This window comes from Xenopus laevis, chromosome 3S (assembly GCF_017654675.1).
Source record: "Xenopus laevis strain J_2021 chromosome 3S, Xenopus_laevis_v10.1, whole genome shotgun sequence".
NCBI lineage: Eukaryota > Metazoa > Chordata > Amphibia > Anura > Pipidae > Xenopus > Xenopus laevis.
In genome coordinates, this window is record NC_054376.1 from 78,625,065 (window position 1) to 78,639,902 (window position 14,838).

The 14,838-nt window shown below is 36.6% G+C and overlaps 1 protein-coding gene across 7 annotated transcripts in view; it reads left to right on the plus strand.

The window, feature by feature from the left end:
• The window catches only part of cadps2.S (Ca++-dependent secretion activator 2 S homeolog), a 192,434-nt gene that overhangs the window by 158,318 nt on the left and 19,278 nt on the right, over nucleotides 1-14,838 (plus strand). For 6 of the 7 annotated variants that reach the window (XM_041588528.1, XM_041588529.1, XM_018255847.2 and 3 more), the window contains 3 exons: nucleotides 691-774; nucleotides 2,009-2,041; nucleotides 10,942-11,049. In XM_041588528.1, coding sequence (XP_041444462.1) covers nucleotides 691-774; nucleotides 2,009-2,041; nucleotides 10,942-11,049 — 225 coding nt within the window. Of the gene's footprint in view, nucleotides 1-690; nucleotides 775-2,008; nucleotides 2,042-10,941; nucleotides 11,050-12,866; nucleotides 12,926-14,838 lie in introns of those variants that run through there. The other variant, XM_041588530.1, reaches the window with a different exon arrangement.

Genomic DNA, 14,838 nt, shown 5'->3' on the forward strand with positions numbered 1-14,838 from the left:
TGCATGACTACTGTCAGGGTCGAGCAAAACAAGATGGTATCAGAGGATAATTGTCAGATATATGTATGCAGAAGGTTTATCATTTGCATATAAGATTTATGTAAGATGACCCCAATAGAAGATACATGCAGTTTAATGGGTACAGTGACCACACTCTGGCCCCTGTGACAAAAACATAAACCCTTTACATCCAGAGGTTAAATTAAGGACAGGTAGGTGTTATATAGTAATAAAGTAATATCTTTCTATTTCTGGCTAAAATTTGACAACAAAATCTTTTTGATACATTGTATTGTGGCTATCTGACTGCAGAGGAATATAAGGATGCCTTTTCTTCTAGTGGCAACTATTCTTACTCAAAACTGTCTGTCCTTGAGCAAACAAAAGTATCCTTCAAAGCTGAGTCTGCATTTATTGAGACATATTCTGACTTGCACTCCCTTGTTAGCTGTCAATATGACTTTCCTAATATACAATACATTAGAAACGTAAAATAATTTGCTGGCTCCCTCCAACCGATGTGAGATGTGCAAAGCATTTTGATTCAGCCCTTTTTTGTTAAAGTGTGATTTTTATTTTCAGTAAAACATGCTGTGGGACTCATATTGCCTGCTTTCCCAGTACAAAAATGACAAACGTTAGTGCATTTTGTTTGCCAAATCTGTCCGATGTTTTGGGGGTTTTTTCTAGTTCATCTCCGTCCTTGAAAGCGTGCTGTCTAAGCTGGCAAAGTATGATGAAGGCACACTCTTCTCATCAATACTTTCCTTCACTGTAAGTATACTGTATATCTGTTGTGATGGGAATATGTATGTATTTGGGTTAATAAGTTAAATACATAAATGCTTGCAGTGGGTAGAATAATAAAATTAAAGCCATGCCACACAGATTGTTGGTGTAATCTGGTATCCCGGTGGGCCAGTCCGAAATAGGGGGCATATTTATCAAGGGTTGAAATTCGAATTTGAAAAACGTTGAAATTTGAATTCAAAAAGACCAACCAAAATTAAGTCGAAGTTTTCTTTAGGTCGAATAGGTCCATTTTAGGTCTGTATTCGGACGAATTCAAATCGTACAAATCAAAGTAATGCCGCCTTTGATCGAATTCGAATCAAAGTATTTCCCAAAAAAAACTTTTTTTTTTTTCAAGCTCCCCCAATTGACTCCAAATAGGTTCTAGGAGGTCCCCCATAGGCTAAAACAGCAATTCCACAGGTTTTAGATGGCGACTGGTTGAAGTCGAATTTTTAAAGAGACAATACATGATAAATTTCGATATTTGAATTTTCACATTTTTTTTCAAATTTCAATGGAATTTGGACTATTCCCTAGTCAAAGCACTCAAAAAATAGCTTGAAATTTGAATTTTTTGAATTCGAAAATTCACCTCGACCTTTGATAAATCTGCCCCTGGGTGTGTCTCTTTAGCATGGAAATGACTAACATAGAGCCATTTTGGAGTTTTCGATCACTGCATCTCATTAATACCAGGAATTGCCACCAATCTTTCCTCTTTGTTCATTTTATGGTGAAAATCACATGTGTTTCACAGCATAGTCTTAGGCAGCAATGTGATAGATATTGAGCATTTGGACATTCTTTTAATTTAAAAAAAAAAAATATGGAACACACTTGGAAGTTACTCCATGTACTGACAGTATATGTTGTGATTTTAGTTAGAAAGCCATAAAACATATTTTTCTAATTTTTACAAAAATAGTAATTATTAAAAAATAGGTTTGAATACTGTGTGCCTTTAGACATACACATATCACATTAACTTACATTTTGTTAATAATAAATAAAAATGAATTTGCATGTAATATGGTAACTTGGAATTGTATTGTTTAATGCCATGGACAAAACTCATCCCCCGAAGTATAATAAAAGGCACTAAGTTTGCCCAGGAGCATTTACTCATAGCAACCAATAAGAAATTTGCCTTTTATTACATTTTGTACTTGATTGTGGAACTCATTCATTTATATATTTATTATTTTGGCATCAGGTGAAAGCTGCTTCAAAGTATGTGGAAGTACCAGTAAGTATATTTGCATATTTGTAATTTTTTATGAAATAATGATATAATATCTATATATCTGTCTATCTATCATCTGTCTGTCTAATACACACACATACACACACACACACACACATATATATATATAGATATAGATATAGATATATATATTTAACACGTATATAACACAGTTAGGCCCATATAAATCTTTGGACAAAGACAACTTTTTTTCTTATTTTGATTAGAAATTTTAAATGAAACAACTCAGATGCAGTTGAACTGCAGACTTTTAGCTTTAATTCAGTGGGTTGAACAAAAAGATTGCATAAACATGTGAGGAACTAAAGCTTTTTTTAACACAATCACTTCATTTCAGGGGCTCAAAAGTAATTGGACAAACTAAAAAACTGAAAATAAAATGTTCATTTCTAATACTTGGTTGCAAACCCCTTGCTGGCGATGACAGCCTGAAGTCTTGAACTCATGGACATCACCAGATTCTGGGTTTCCTCCTTTTTAATTCTCTGTCAGGCCTTTATGCAGCAGCTTTCAGATGCTGTTTGTTTGTGGGCCTTTTTGTCTGAAGTTTGCAAAGGTGCTCAAATGCAGAATTTATTTAGCCCATAGCATACAAAAGGCAAAGTTTCGAGCCAACCAGGCCCTTTATCATAATAAAGAGCCTGGTTGGCTCGAAACGTTGCCTTTTGTATGCTATGGGCTAAATAAATTCTGCATTTGAGCACCTTTGCAAATTTAACAGTGTGCTGCTGGATTTCTTCCATGTATTGATGCGACCCGAGGACAGGATTGGGTCTTCTAGTTCAGCACCTGACACAACAACAGTGTTTGTCTGGGAGGTGAGCGCTCCATTTTTTATGACTATGACTACAATAAACAGTCTTTTATAAAACTTAGCCTTTTTTTGCAAGAAGTTTAATATCATAAAGAGGCCCAAAACAGTAGCTCCATGGATGCCTAACTTGTTTCAGATACACCTTTTGATTTGCAGCACACCACTTACTTCTTAATGCTGGGTGCGTCCATATCCCAGGCTGCTTCCAAGCCCAACACAGTAACGGGTTCCAAGTAAGGAAGAAGCACACCAGCTCAGCCAGGCAATGCCTTTAACACATATATTTGCAGAAGTATTGGAAGTACAAGTTTTCGAATACCTCTGCAAATAAATATGTTAAAGGCATTGCCTGGCTGAGCTGGTGTGCTTCTTCCCTACTTGGAACCTGTTAACTTGTTTCAGACCCACAAGGTGCATAGTTGTAGGCATGCTAAAGAAGCCCTGAAACAAGATAAAAATAACCAATTGACATTTGAATAAAATATAATTTGCCTCACATGTGTACATCAAAAAAATAATGTAAATAATGCCATACATATTTACAATGATAGTTTGCTAACTACCAAGTTGGGACAACAATAAATAATTCATCCTTCGTTACATCTATTCTTTATGGATTAATCTAATTAGCAGGAAATAAATAGATGGACTATTAACATTAAGAATATGCACACTAAGAAATATTTTGTTGCCAATTGTTATGGAAATGACAGAAGAAAACATATAAGAACACCCACAAGGAAGTATTTAATTGTGTTTGGTAAACATTCTGAAAGAATGAATGCTTCCCTCAGGATATATTAAAACAGAGCCATATTCCCACCTGGGTAGAGTAGAATTTGGATTATTCTCAGTGCTCTCAGTAAGTTGGGCAGGGAAAAGATGTAGCCTAGCAACTTACACAAATGAAAATCTTTCTAGTTGACAAGGGCAAGCATGAAAACTAGTGCATTACATCCAAACTGTCGTTGTTTATGATCTTCACTATCTTCATATTGATCAAAACAGTTTGTCTGCTACCTTAATATTTCATGCATTGTTTTGTGGATGATGTGCAATCACAGTAATTTAGAAGAATGTTAGTCAGTTAAAAGCTTCTTCTTTGTGCTGCCTCTTTTTTGGGTGGGTGCACATGTATGTATGTATGTATGTAGGTTTGCATGTATATTTTTATTTATATAAGGTTTATAAACTATATACTATACTGTACTATAAACTATAACATTTATATAAACTCATGCTGAAAAAGCTTGGCTATTTCCATAATTTTACCCAAATGGGTTTTTGTAATAAAGAAAAATTTTGTCACTTAAAAGCTGCCTGTCACCTGAAAATGTTTTTTCTTATAAAAGCCGGTTTGTGGAAAATTACAGACATTTGCAAGCTTTTTTTGGCCAGAACCTCAACATGAGTTAGAAAAGTCATACAGGGTTTTCTTAAAGATCCCATAAAGCTCTAGCAATCTTAAATGAGGCCCCCAATATCTCATCTCCTAAGTGCAGGATAGCTCCAGCCACTAGAAAGGAATGTATCCAAAAGCTTTCCAGAGTTGACGCAAAGGGGGGGATTTACTCAAACTTGAACTTTTCTAATTTTGATTGTTCAGAAACCATGAATAAACTAATTTCAATAAATGTCGTTTATCAAAAGATACAAACCAACTTTTTTGACTTGTCATACAATAACCACAACTTTTTCATATTGTTACACAAAAGCCAGCGTCAAAACACCCGAAAAGCTCAAAAACCGCAAAGCAAAGTTGGAAAAGGGACCATCTGTCATTGACTTTTGTTTTTGGCTGGAGTATTTTACTGCTTTTACAAGAATGAGGTTTTTGTAACATCAAAACATTTGAATAGCTTTAAATAACTTCAGTCACACCTTTTACTCCCCGTAGATCAGTGTCCCTAAAACTAATCATAATCCCCAGACAGTCTGAACCTTTACGATTTGCAATTCTTAGCATCTGAATCAATGGCTTACATCTTCCCTTATAACATATGTTATGTAGTGAGTTGCAACCTACAAATATATGCAGCCACTTGACGGACATTGACAAAAGTCAGAGCACCAAGACCTCTCTTCACTTTCCTATAAAAGAAATGCAATGACAAAAGTATATATCTTTCCTGAAGCTTAGCACTTGATTCATAAAATACCTGTATGTGTTCACATATGTTCTTATAAATAAAATAATTGAGATTATATAGTTACCGGACATGTTCATATGGACAAGTATACTTTTTACATTAATTTAATTATGTTATGTAGTTAACCAAATAAGTAGAATATATAAATTGTCCAGCCTCTAGTTTTTTCTAAAAGGCTAAGCTGGCTCTTGTGTATCTTAATTAATTGCTTTGAAAAATGACCCTGAAATCCTCCCTGCCAGGCATCATCTTGTACATACACCTGTGGGATTAGGTACAACAGCAGGAAGTAAGAGCATTTACAGCATATAATTAAGATGGAATTTTTGCCTCCACTATTTTTAGGCTGCGTATTAACCTCATGTTACGTTAACTAGTGATTAACTTGTGGGAGAATCTATTGTGGTCTACACCTTTATTCAGCTTGATCTTCTGTATTCAGTTATTTGTGTAACCAGTGACAAAGAAGTCCTTGACATTGTTTGATTTGCTAATATGCTTATGTCTTCATGCTTCAATGGTGCCACTCTGATCTACTTTATCCTCTGTCTACTGCCTTAATAAAATAAATAGAGGGTAAAAGATAAATATCTGATGTAATATAATAAAGGACATTTCCCTAAAATAGAAATGACTCAACTTTAACTGCCATGGCATTCAGGAACTGATATGAAGGGAAGCTTGGCTTGGAACAAGGACAGTAGTTAGTTGTAAACACTAAAAATAACAAATATTTCATTGGAAATAGAAGAGATGCACAATAAGGTGGCCATACTGTGGGCTGGGAATAAAGTGACAGCATCCTACTCTAGTTTCCACAATGAGAATAATAAGGCTTGTGTGAGGTGAATGCCAAGAAGTGGCAATGAGAATGTTTATATTATTTAGTACCATTTCATGGGTGTCTCCCAGCATTGACCTCTGGTTGTGTCACAATTTTCCCAATCAATTAAACAATACGATAAATAGGCCCTGCTGAACCAGTGAGTCATAGCTACCTGCATTTTTAGCTTTAGTCATATTTTGTATTCATTCCAGCTTCTGTCTTCAGTACTGTTTCATAAGAATAATCATAAGAATATTGCAGTTTGTATTCTAAAAAAAAAGGTGTTAAACAAGAGTGGAAAGCAACTTAAGAATAGTAACCCAAGCAGGTAAAGCTGGCCATAGATGTAAAGATTTTTAAAAGATCTAATCGTTATCTTGAAACGATCGTTTAAATGAACGATGTGTCCATCAACTAAAAAGACCATTTCAGGCTATATTGCCAGCAAAACTGAAGGGTAGCTGCCTGCTTGGCCCTGCAAACATAGATAGATTGAACTGGGAGCGATTTTTTAACCTGGCCGATCAATTTTCTGACAGATGTCAGACGAAAAATCATACGATCGTACGAATCCCACTAACCTCACAATAATTTGGCGGATTGGTCGGACTTCGCTAAAATCGGTCGTTCAGCAAGAAAAATCTTAGTGTCTATGGGGACCTTAACTGAAAATGAAATTGCATACAGTGCACCGAATCCAGGATTCGGTTAGGGATTCAGGCCAGGATTCGGCCTTTTTCAGCAAGATTCAAATGATGGCCAAACCGAATGGGGAGGGGTGGTGAAGGAAATCGCGTGAATTTTTGTCACAAAACAAGGAAGTAGAAAAAAAGACCCTTCCCTGTAATTTGCATATGCAAATTATGGGTGGGTATGCAAATTAGGACTCAGATTCAGTTTGGTATTCGGCCGACTCTTTCGCGATGGATTACAGTGTAATTAAGGGAGAATAACCATCTCATTCCCAAACATGGTTGTTTACTATCATTATTAATATAAGCAATGAACCATTTCAGTGCTGAATCATGTAAGTATGTTTCCAGACAGTCATGTCCAGCCAAGATTTTATACAGGTATGGGATCGCTTATTCGGAAACCTATTATCCAGAAAGCTCCAAATTACCGAAAGGCCGTCTCCCATTAAGTCCATTTTAAGCAAATAATTGCAATATTTTCAAATGTTTTTTAAGTTGAGGATGTGATGCATTTCAGCTCACTGAATGCTTAGTGTTTTCTTCTATGTATGGCTGCTGCATGCTGGTAGATATTTGTGTATATAGGATGATGCAGAAAAGCAACATCTTACTATACTTTAATAACAATTCATTGTTTAGTTCTAAATGAACCATAAACTGAGGGAAGATGATTAACTTCAAAGGTGTGCTGCAGAAATGCTATCTTGAAGCCATAATAAATAAATATGACCTGAAGCAGTCCACATGTATCTGCATTAATTATATGATTTTAGGGCTTGTGATTGTTTTTTGTTTCTAGCTTTATTTTCACAATGCAATCCCTCCAGTGTAATGGGCTGAATGAGACCTAACTGATCTTGCAGCTCTTATTCTTCAGTTGTTGTTTAAAACGATTTGTGACCCATTAGGAAAAAAAACACTTTGGGGGTTATTTATCAAAATTCAATTATTTTAAGTTATTCAAATTAATTCAATTTATTTTTTCAATTTTTTAAGTAAAAAAACGTCTGACTAACCTAGAATTCCTGATTCGACCTTATTTATCATTGAAAAAACTCTATAAAACCGGTTTGGAAAAAACTCAAAAAGTTTGGGTTTTTGCGGAAAAAAACCCCCCAAATTTTTCAGGTTTTATGCCCGAATTTTTTTTTCTGATTTTTGCCTCAGCACAAACCATGATATCTTCAAATTTGAAATGGGACCTTTGCCATTGAGTTCTACAGGACCCTGACAGCTTGGAGATGGAGTATTTTCGGATTCAGACTTTTAGCAGCCTCACAAAAAATTTGAGGGTTTTTTCCACTAAAAATGCAGATTTTAAAATAAAAATTAAAAAAAAACTCTTTTTTTTGAGTTTTGGCATTCAGACTTTACTAAACAAGCCCCTTTATAAAATGGCATATAATTCTTTTGAGAGTAAGTTTCCGTTTGCTTTATGCAATGTGTTGTGCTTGCGGCATCAACATAAACAAAATTCCCATAACTTTATTACACAGAGGAAGCATAAAATCTAGTCTATTTGATCTCCTCTTCCTGGTGAGTAAGCTATACAAGACATCTTGGCTGAGCGTGAAACTAGGCTTTTCCTATTTCTTCTACTATTCATATAAAAAACAGTGTGTATTGGGGACCTTATTTAAATGGTGCAGCACATTTTCAATCATGGAAAATTTGATAAATGGTCAAATTACTAATTGATCCCAAAGCCAGGCATACAGTAACTGTGTTTTTCACCGTGATGTCCAAATATAATGAAAAATGGTAAAATTGTGTACATGTGCTGATTTTGGTTTTGAACAATCATTTTTATTGCTGTTCCTTCCCAAGTTATTCACTTATATTTAAAGGGGTTGTTCACCTTCCAAACACTTTTTTTAATTCAGTAGTTCTTAGATTGTTCCCCAGAAAAAAATACTTTTTTCAATTACTTTCCATTATTTATTTTTTACTGTTTTCCCAAAATCTTAGGTTAAACTTGAATGTCCCTGTCTCTGGTGTTTGAGTCTGGCAGCTCAGTAATTCAGGTGCAGACTCTAATGTTACAATTTTGCAACATTTAGTTGATACATTTTTCAGCAGCATTTCTGGAGTATTAGCAAATATTGTATCAATTCTAACAGCTGCCTATAATGAAACACAGGGATTCTGCTCAGCAGGGACAAATATAAGAAATGTATCAACTAAATGTATCCATCACAGTTTACAGGGTCGGCGACACAGGGTTATACTCACAATTCCATGGAGGCAATGTAGTGCATGATGCTAAAGTGTCAGTTGTACAGAGTCGGCACAATGTTATCCCATGTGGAGACATCTAGGAAAGTTTAAGGTAAACTTCTAGGTTGTAAATGTTTCGTCATAGTCCAGATCCCATATGGAAAAATTGATAAGGGAGAAGACTGAATCCATTGTCAAACTGGGGTCCTTTTGCTTTAGGCAAATCAGAGCCTATAGGAGAGCTACTCCCTGCAATCAATCCTTTTGGAGCACAGGCTGCTCTTTCTCTCTAAATCTGACTATCTCACTTTCCTAGAAAGTGCTTTTAAAATAATATAATAATGTAATCTGTCACTGACAAAGCCTTGTTCATGGGTTCCCTGCTCCCCTGCTTTCACAAGAAGTTCAAGTATGGATTACAGCCTTACTCGTTTCGTGTTCTCACAACATTTAGTTAGAGCCTATGAGAACACGAAACACGTAAGGCTGTAATCCATACTTGTACTTCAGTAAAGACATTTTTACTACAACTGCCTGGAGGATTGCTCTTTGAGTGCCTACCCTACAAACAATACGTTGATGTCCGCTCCCTTATGCTGAAGGTTTGGGGCAGAGCACCTGAGCCTCCTCATTTACGTGTTGAGTCTATCTGAAAATAAATGTTTTGGTGATATTATTATATAATCTCTCTAGGGCAGAAAAGCTTTACTGGTGCCTTGTTGATCCCAGGCTCCCTGGAGCACATTCAGCTGGGTCAGCAACTGAAGGCCAAAGAGAAAGATCCTTCTCTAACCAAACACTATGTTAAAAGGGTTGTTCACCTTCAAAACTTTTTTTCAGTTCAGTTGGTTTCAGATTGTTCACCAGAAATAAAGACTTATTCCAATTACTTTCTATTTTATATATGTGACCTTTTTTTAATATTCAAGGGTAAAGTTTCATTTTTCACCTTCTAAAACTGCTGAGCAGAATCCCTGAGTTCCATTAAAAGGCAGTTGTTAGAATTGATACAATAGTTGCTAATAATCCACTGACACTGCTGAGAAATGTTTCAACTAATTGTATCAACTAAATGCTCCTGGATCACTGATCCGCCAGACTGAGACAGTAGAAATGAGAACATTAAACTTATATTTTGGGAAAACAGTAAAAAATGGAAAGCAATTGAAAAAGTCTTTGTTTATGGTGAAAAAATCAGAAAACAACTGAACTGAAAAAAGTGTTTGGAAGTTTTGCAAGTATGTATATTAACAAAGAGATACATGGACATCTGCCCAGCAACTAGGAAGATAAGGAAGTGTAGGGATTTAAAGACATAGGGTGGGTACTACACCTATGGGTCTCTACAGTAGCATGTATACAGTATATACACTCTCTAATAGATAAAGGACCATTGCTTTCATCTATTATGAAATGTCAAACATTCTCTAACTTTCTGCTTTGTTTAAGGTTCTTATACTGTTATAAAACATGTGAAACTTAACGTTATGAAAAACTTTTAACTGCTAAGTGAATATTATGCCTCATTTACTTATTTTGGCTGCAGTGCTAGTTACTCAAATGGGCGCAAATTGCAGACATAAGAACAGCATACAGAAATTGTTCACATTAATTCTGCTACATGCCCCAGTGCAGAGCAAAAGATATTTGCACCAATTTTGAAGCAGCAATTACACTAAATTCTAGGGGGCATTGCATTGTGACTAGAAAACATGGCTGTGTGGCCTGTTATTGTGCATTTGGCAGTTCATTAGTAAATGAGGTATATTAAATTCCTAGCTTTCCATTCACCTAATAGTTCCCATTAGCTCTGAAATTCTTTCAGCACAAAACAGAACAAAGTTACCCAGTGTACAATCAATAAATGCCATTTAAAGACTCCTGGGGAATTAGAATGCTTATCCTGAAAAGTTGCTGTGTCTTTGGGAGTAGCTGTCACAAGTACCAGTGTTCTACTTCTCTCACTCACACACTAACATTTTTCTCTATATTAGCAGAGAAGCAACTATTGGGATTAGAATTTCTTTTGCATCATATTCTCTTTGTACAGTGGAATCTCCACTTTGGTTTGTTTATTTGTCACCTTTGTCTTCACATTTATCAGACATATATAGCTAGGGCACCTATAAGTTATTTGCAATATACTTATGTGCTTATTGGTTATTTCCATTGACGTTTAGAAACCAAGTCTGGACCTTGCAGATACTTATATCACATTTGTTCGTCAAAACCAGGACGTTTTACGGGAAAAGGTTAATGAAGAAGTCTACATAGAGAAGTTTTTTGATGTAAGTACCTCCACTATTGTATTCATACTTAAAGGAGAAGGAAAGCTACCAAGGCAGTTTATTGCCAATAGATTAGCCACAATAGTGCATGCTATAACACTATATTTATTCTGCAGAATGTTTACCATACCTGAGTAAACAGCTCTAGAAGCAACTACCATATTAGCTTGCTGTGACATCACTTCCTGCCTGAGTCTGTCCCTGCTCACTCATAGCTCTGGGCTCAGATTACAGCAGGGAGGGGAGGAGGGAGCGGGAGAGGAGCAAACTGAGCATGCTCAAGCCCTAGCCCTAGAGGTTTAAGCTGAAAACAGGAAGTCTGATACAGAAGCCCATGAGTACACAATAGAAGAGAAGAAACGTGGTGTTTATTTTGACAGGGGGCTCAGAGCAGCATTACTTTGAGGGTTTACTGATGTATTTATATAGACCTTTCTGATAAAGCTTACTTAGTTTTAACCTTTACTTCTCCTTTAAAAGTTTTTTTGGTAATTGCATTGAGTATACTGTATGATTCCATATCCACTGTATATCTCTAAATGTAGGCAAATGAATAACATATTTCAAATTACATTAAAGTGGGATTAGAAAGAGGCAAAAAAAAAAAAAAAAACTTGATGTGCAGTGCATTACAATATGTTTTACATAATCCACACTGGCAGGACTCATTGATAAATGCTCGAGGGCCAGCTGGAGCATTGTCAGCCACAAAAGTATAATTACAATTTACGTATTCTGAGGGGGTTATTTATCAAAGTCCAAATACCAAAAATTTGTAGAAAGTCTGAATCTGAAAATCCGGCATCAGACCTGCTGAGATTGTATATAAGTCAATGGGAAAGGCCCCTTTTCCTTTTTGCAATTTTTTGTGGTCGTCGCTTGAATTAGCCCGAAAATCCGACTATTTTGGACTTTGCAGGCAAAAATCCGCCAAAAACTCCCAAAAATTCTTATGATTCGGCTTTTCACTTGATTGTTTTCATGTTTGTCCCAGATCTGATGAAATCATGCTTTTTTAATAATAAATAAGGTCCAATCGTGGATTCTAGTTTAGTCAGACTTTTTTTTTATTTAAATAGTCAGAAAAATTTGGATTTTGATAAATAAGGCCCTGAATGTAGTTCCTGCAGCATGTGTGTACTGTACTGTGTACTGTCACACCACAGTACCACTGCAGTGAAGGAAAAGTATATGTTTTTTTATGTGCCAGTCACAAACCTACTTCATGATGCCTATAACATGCCACATTTCTTTGTTTGTCAGGTCTTAATTCACAAGTTAGGGTCTGGCAACACAAGCAGATTCGGGGAGATTAGTCACCCCAGCGACAAATCTCCTCTTCTTCGGGGCGACAATCTCCCCGAACTGCCTTCCCCCTGCCCTACGCCTGCTAAAATGAAAATCGCTTGGGGGAAGGCACACACAGTGATTCGTTTTCCGAAGTCATCCGAAGTTTTTAAACTGGCTGTTCAGGTCTCGATTGTCCTTGTAACCAAGTATGTGGTTGTTAAACAGATTAGAGGGGAGGGCTTAAAGATATACTGACACCAGTATCATAACATTGTCTTTGAATGCTATTTATAATTTTGCCAGGTTCTACCTGCAATAGGAAGAAGTATTGGAGTAAAAAATACAACTCTGTCCATTCATTGGCAACCTAGCATGTATGTGTGCACTTGAGTTGTGTGTGAGCACAGTGCCTCATATGAACCAGAGGGTGGGCATTAATACATAAAGACAGCATTATGATTAGGATATTTAGTAGTTGGTCACATTTACAATCTGCAGTGATACAGTCACAGCCTTTCCATTTACAGTTGAGCCCTATGATATGAGTCCTGCGCGGAACCCATTTGTTAAACCCGACCTGCGACCCGCAACCTGCATACTTACCCACTTGGACTCGCAACCGACCTGACCCGCAAGTACCTTATCCGCAACCCGATCCATGACCCGCTGACCATCAAGAAACAGGAAGTGCTGTCATTGTAAACTGGAAGTGATATCATTAGAAGTAGGCGTGGCCAGAAAAAAAAAGAAGGTAAACCGGAAGTGCTGTCATTGTGAACCGGAAATGGTGTCATTAGAAGTAGACGTGATCAGAAAAAAAGGAGTAAAACTCGCTTTTGAGAAGACATATGACCCAACCCGCAAACCCAGAGAACTGCCGTCCCGCGTCTATACCCAATCCCGAAACTTCTACCTGCAACCCACAGGGTACCACAGGTTTTTGCGGGTAACCCGCAGTTTACCAACCCGCTGCAGGACTCTCCCCTAAGACTCATGTGACAATTAAGGCTTCACATTCTGTTGGGCCAGACAGCTCAGGATTTATTCTGAATACAAACCCTTAAAAAATACTGCTGAGATTTTGGCTGAATGATAAACCATATCTTGGGTTTGTTGCATGCCTAATATTTTTTTTAGCATATTAACATTTTACATAATCTTTTTTCTAAATCTCAGTGTTTATTAGGAAAAAGGATGATACTTTGCAGGGGTTGAAAAATAACATATCCATCCAACTGGCAGCTGTACAGAAAAGGAAAATCATATTCACAATTGCTTTGATTTGGCCATACACTAGACATCTGTCAGAAAATATTTCATATGCCTTCATTATTATCTGGCAAAAATGGAAATGAATATTCAATGTTACATACCAACAGTTTGTTTAGAGAGTATTAATGTTGGAAAAATTAATATGTCTAAGTGAATGTGTAAATATAGTGTTAATAAAACAAATGCTGTGTAGAAAAGGTTTAAACATCTCATAATCAAAATGACATTGTATCACAACAGAGTCATACCGTGGACTCTACAGTGTTTTTGTGTTACAACACCCACCAACAAACAAGGGAAAGTTGTGCTCACCACTATTTTTTAAAACCATTAGGTGGGGGTGCAATGAGGCTGTGACCACAAAATACATATAGTCAACTATAAGAGGTCCTCTGCACTCAACCCATTATCAATATATTTAAGACAGAGACATTTTGTGCATACTGCTACTGAAAAATGCCTTACCCTTTAAACAAAACAGGGATTGTTTGTCCATATATTGCAATATATTTAAGATGGCCAACTACGTCAAAGTCATCCCATATCTGGCCAGTCCTAAGCTCAATATTCATCTGATTCATTAAGAATTCAATTGCTTAATTATACATTCTACAAAGGGACTAAGTTTTACCTGCAACTTGGCTGCCCTTTTATTAGACACCAGTGGGATCACCTGACTATAGCTGGGAAGGGTGGGAGCTACAACATGGAGCTGGTCACTGCTCCTGTATAACTATAACAAACAAGGGAAAGTTGTGCTCACCACTATTTTTTAAAAACATTAGGCAGGGGTGCAATGAGGCTGTGACCACAAAATACATATAGATAAATGCAAGAGTCCTCTGCACTCAACCCATTATCAATATTAAGACAGAGACATTTTGTGCATACTGCTACTAAAAAAATGCCTTACCCTTTAAACAAACAAAACACCCACCAAGTCAGTAGTCTTTAGAATCATCTTTGGCAACTGTTGATTGCTGGGGTAAGTCATTATGGCTTTGTCTATTGAGCTCCTCCAATTCCACATGGCACATTTGCTCCAGTTCTGCCAGGTTAAATGGGAACTATTGCTGTGAGTTTTTCACTGGGCCATTCCAAGGCAATTGAGATTTTTGCTTTACAACCACTGCAGTGTATCTGTGACTGTTTTTAGGATCATTGTCCTGCGGCAGTGTCTGCATTCTGGAACAGGTTTTCCTCTAGAATTGATCTGTCATTGGCTCC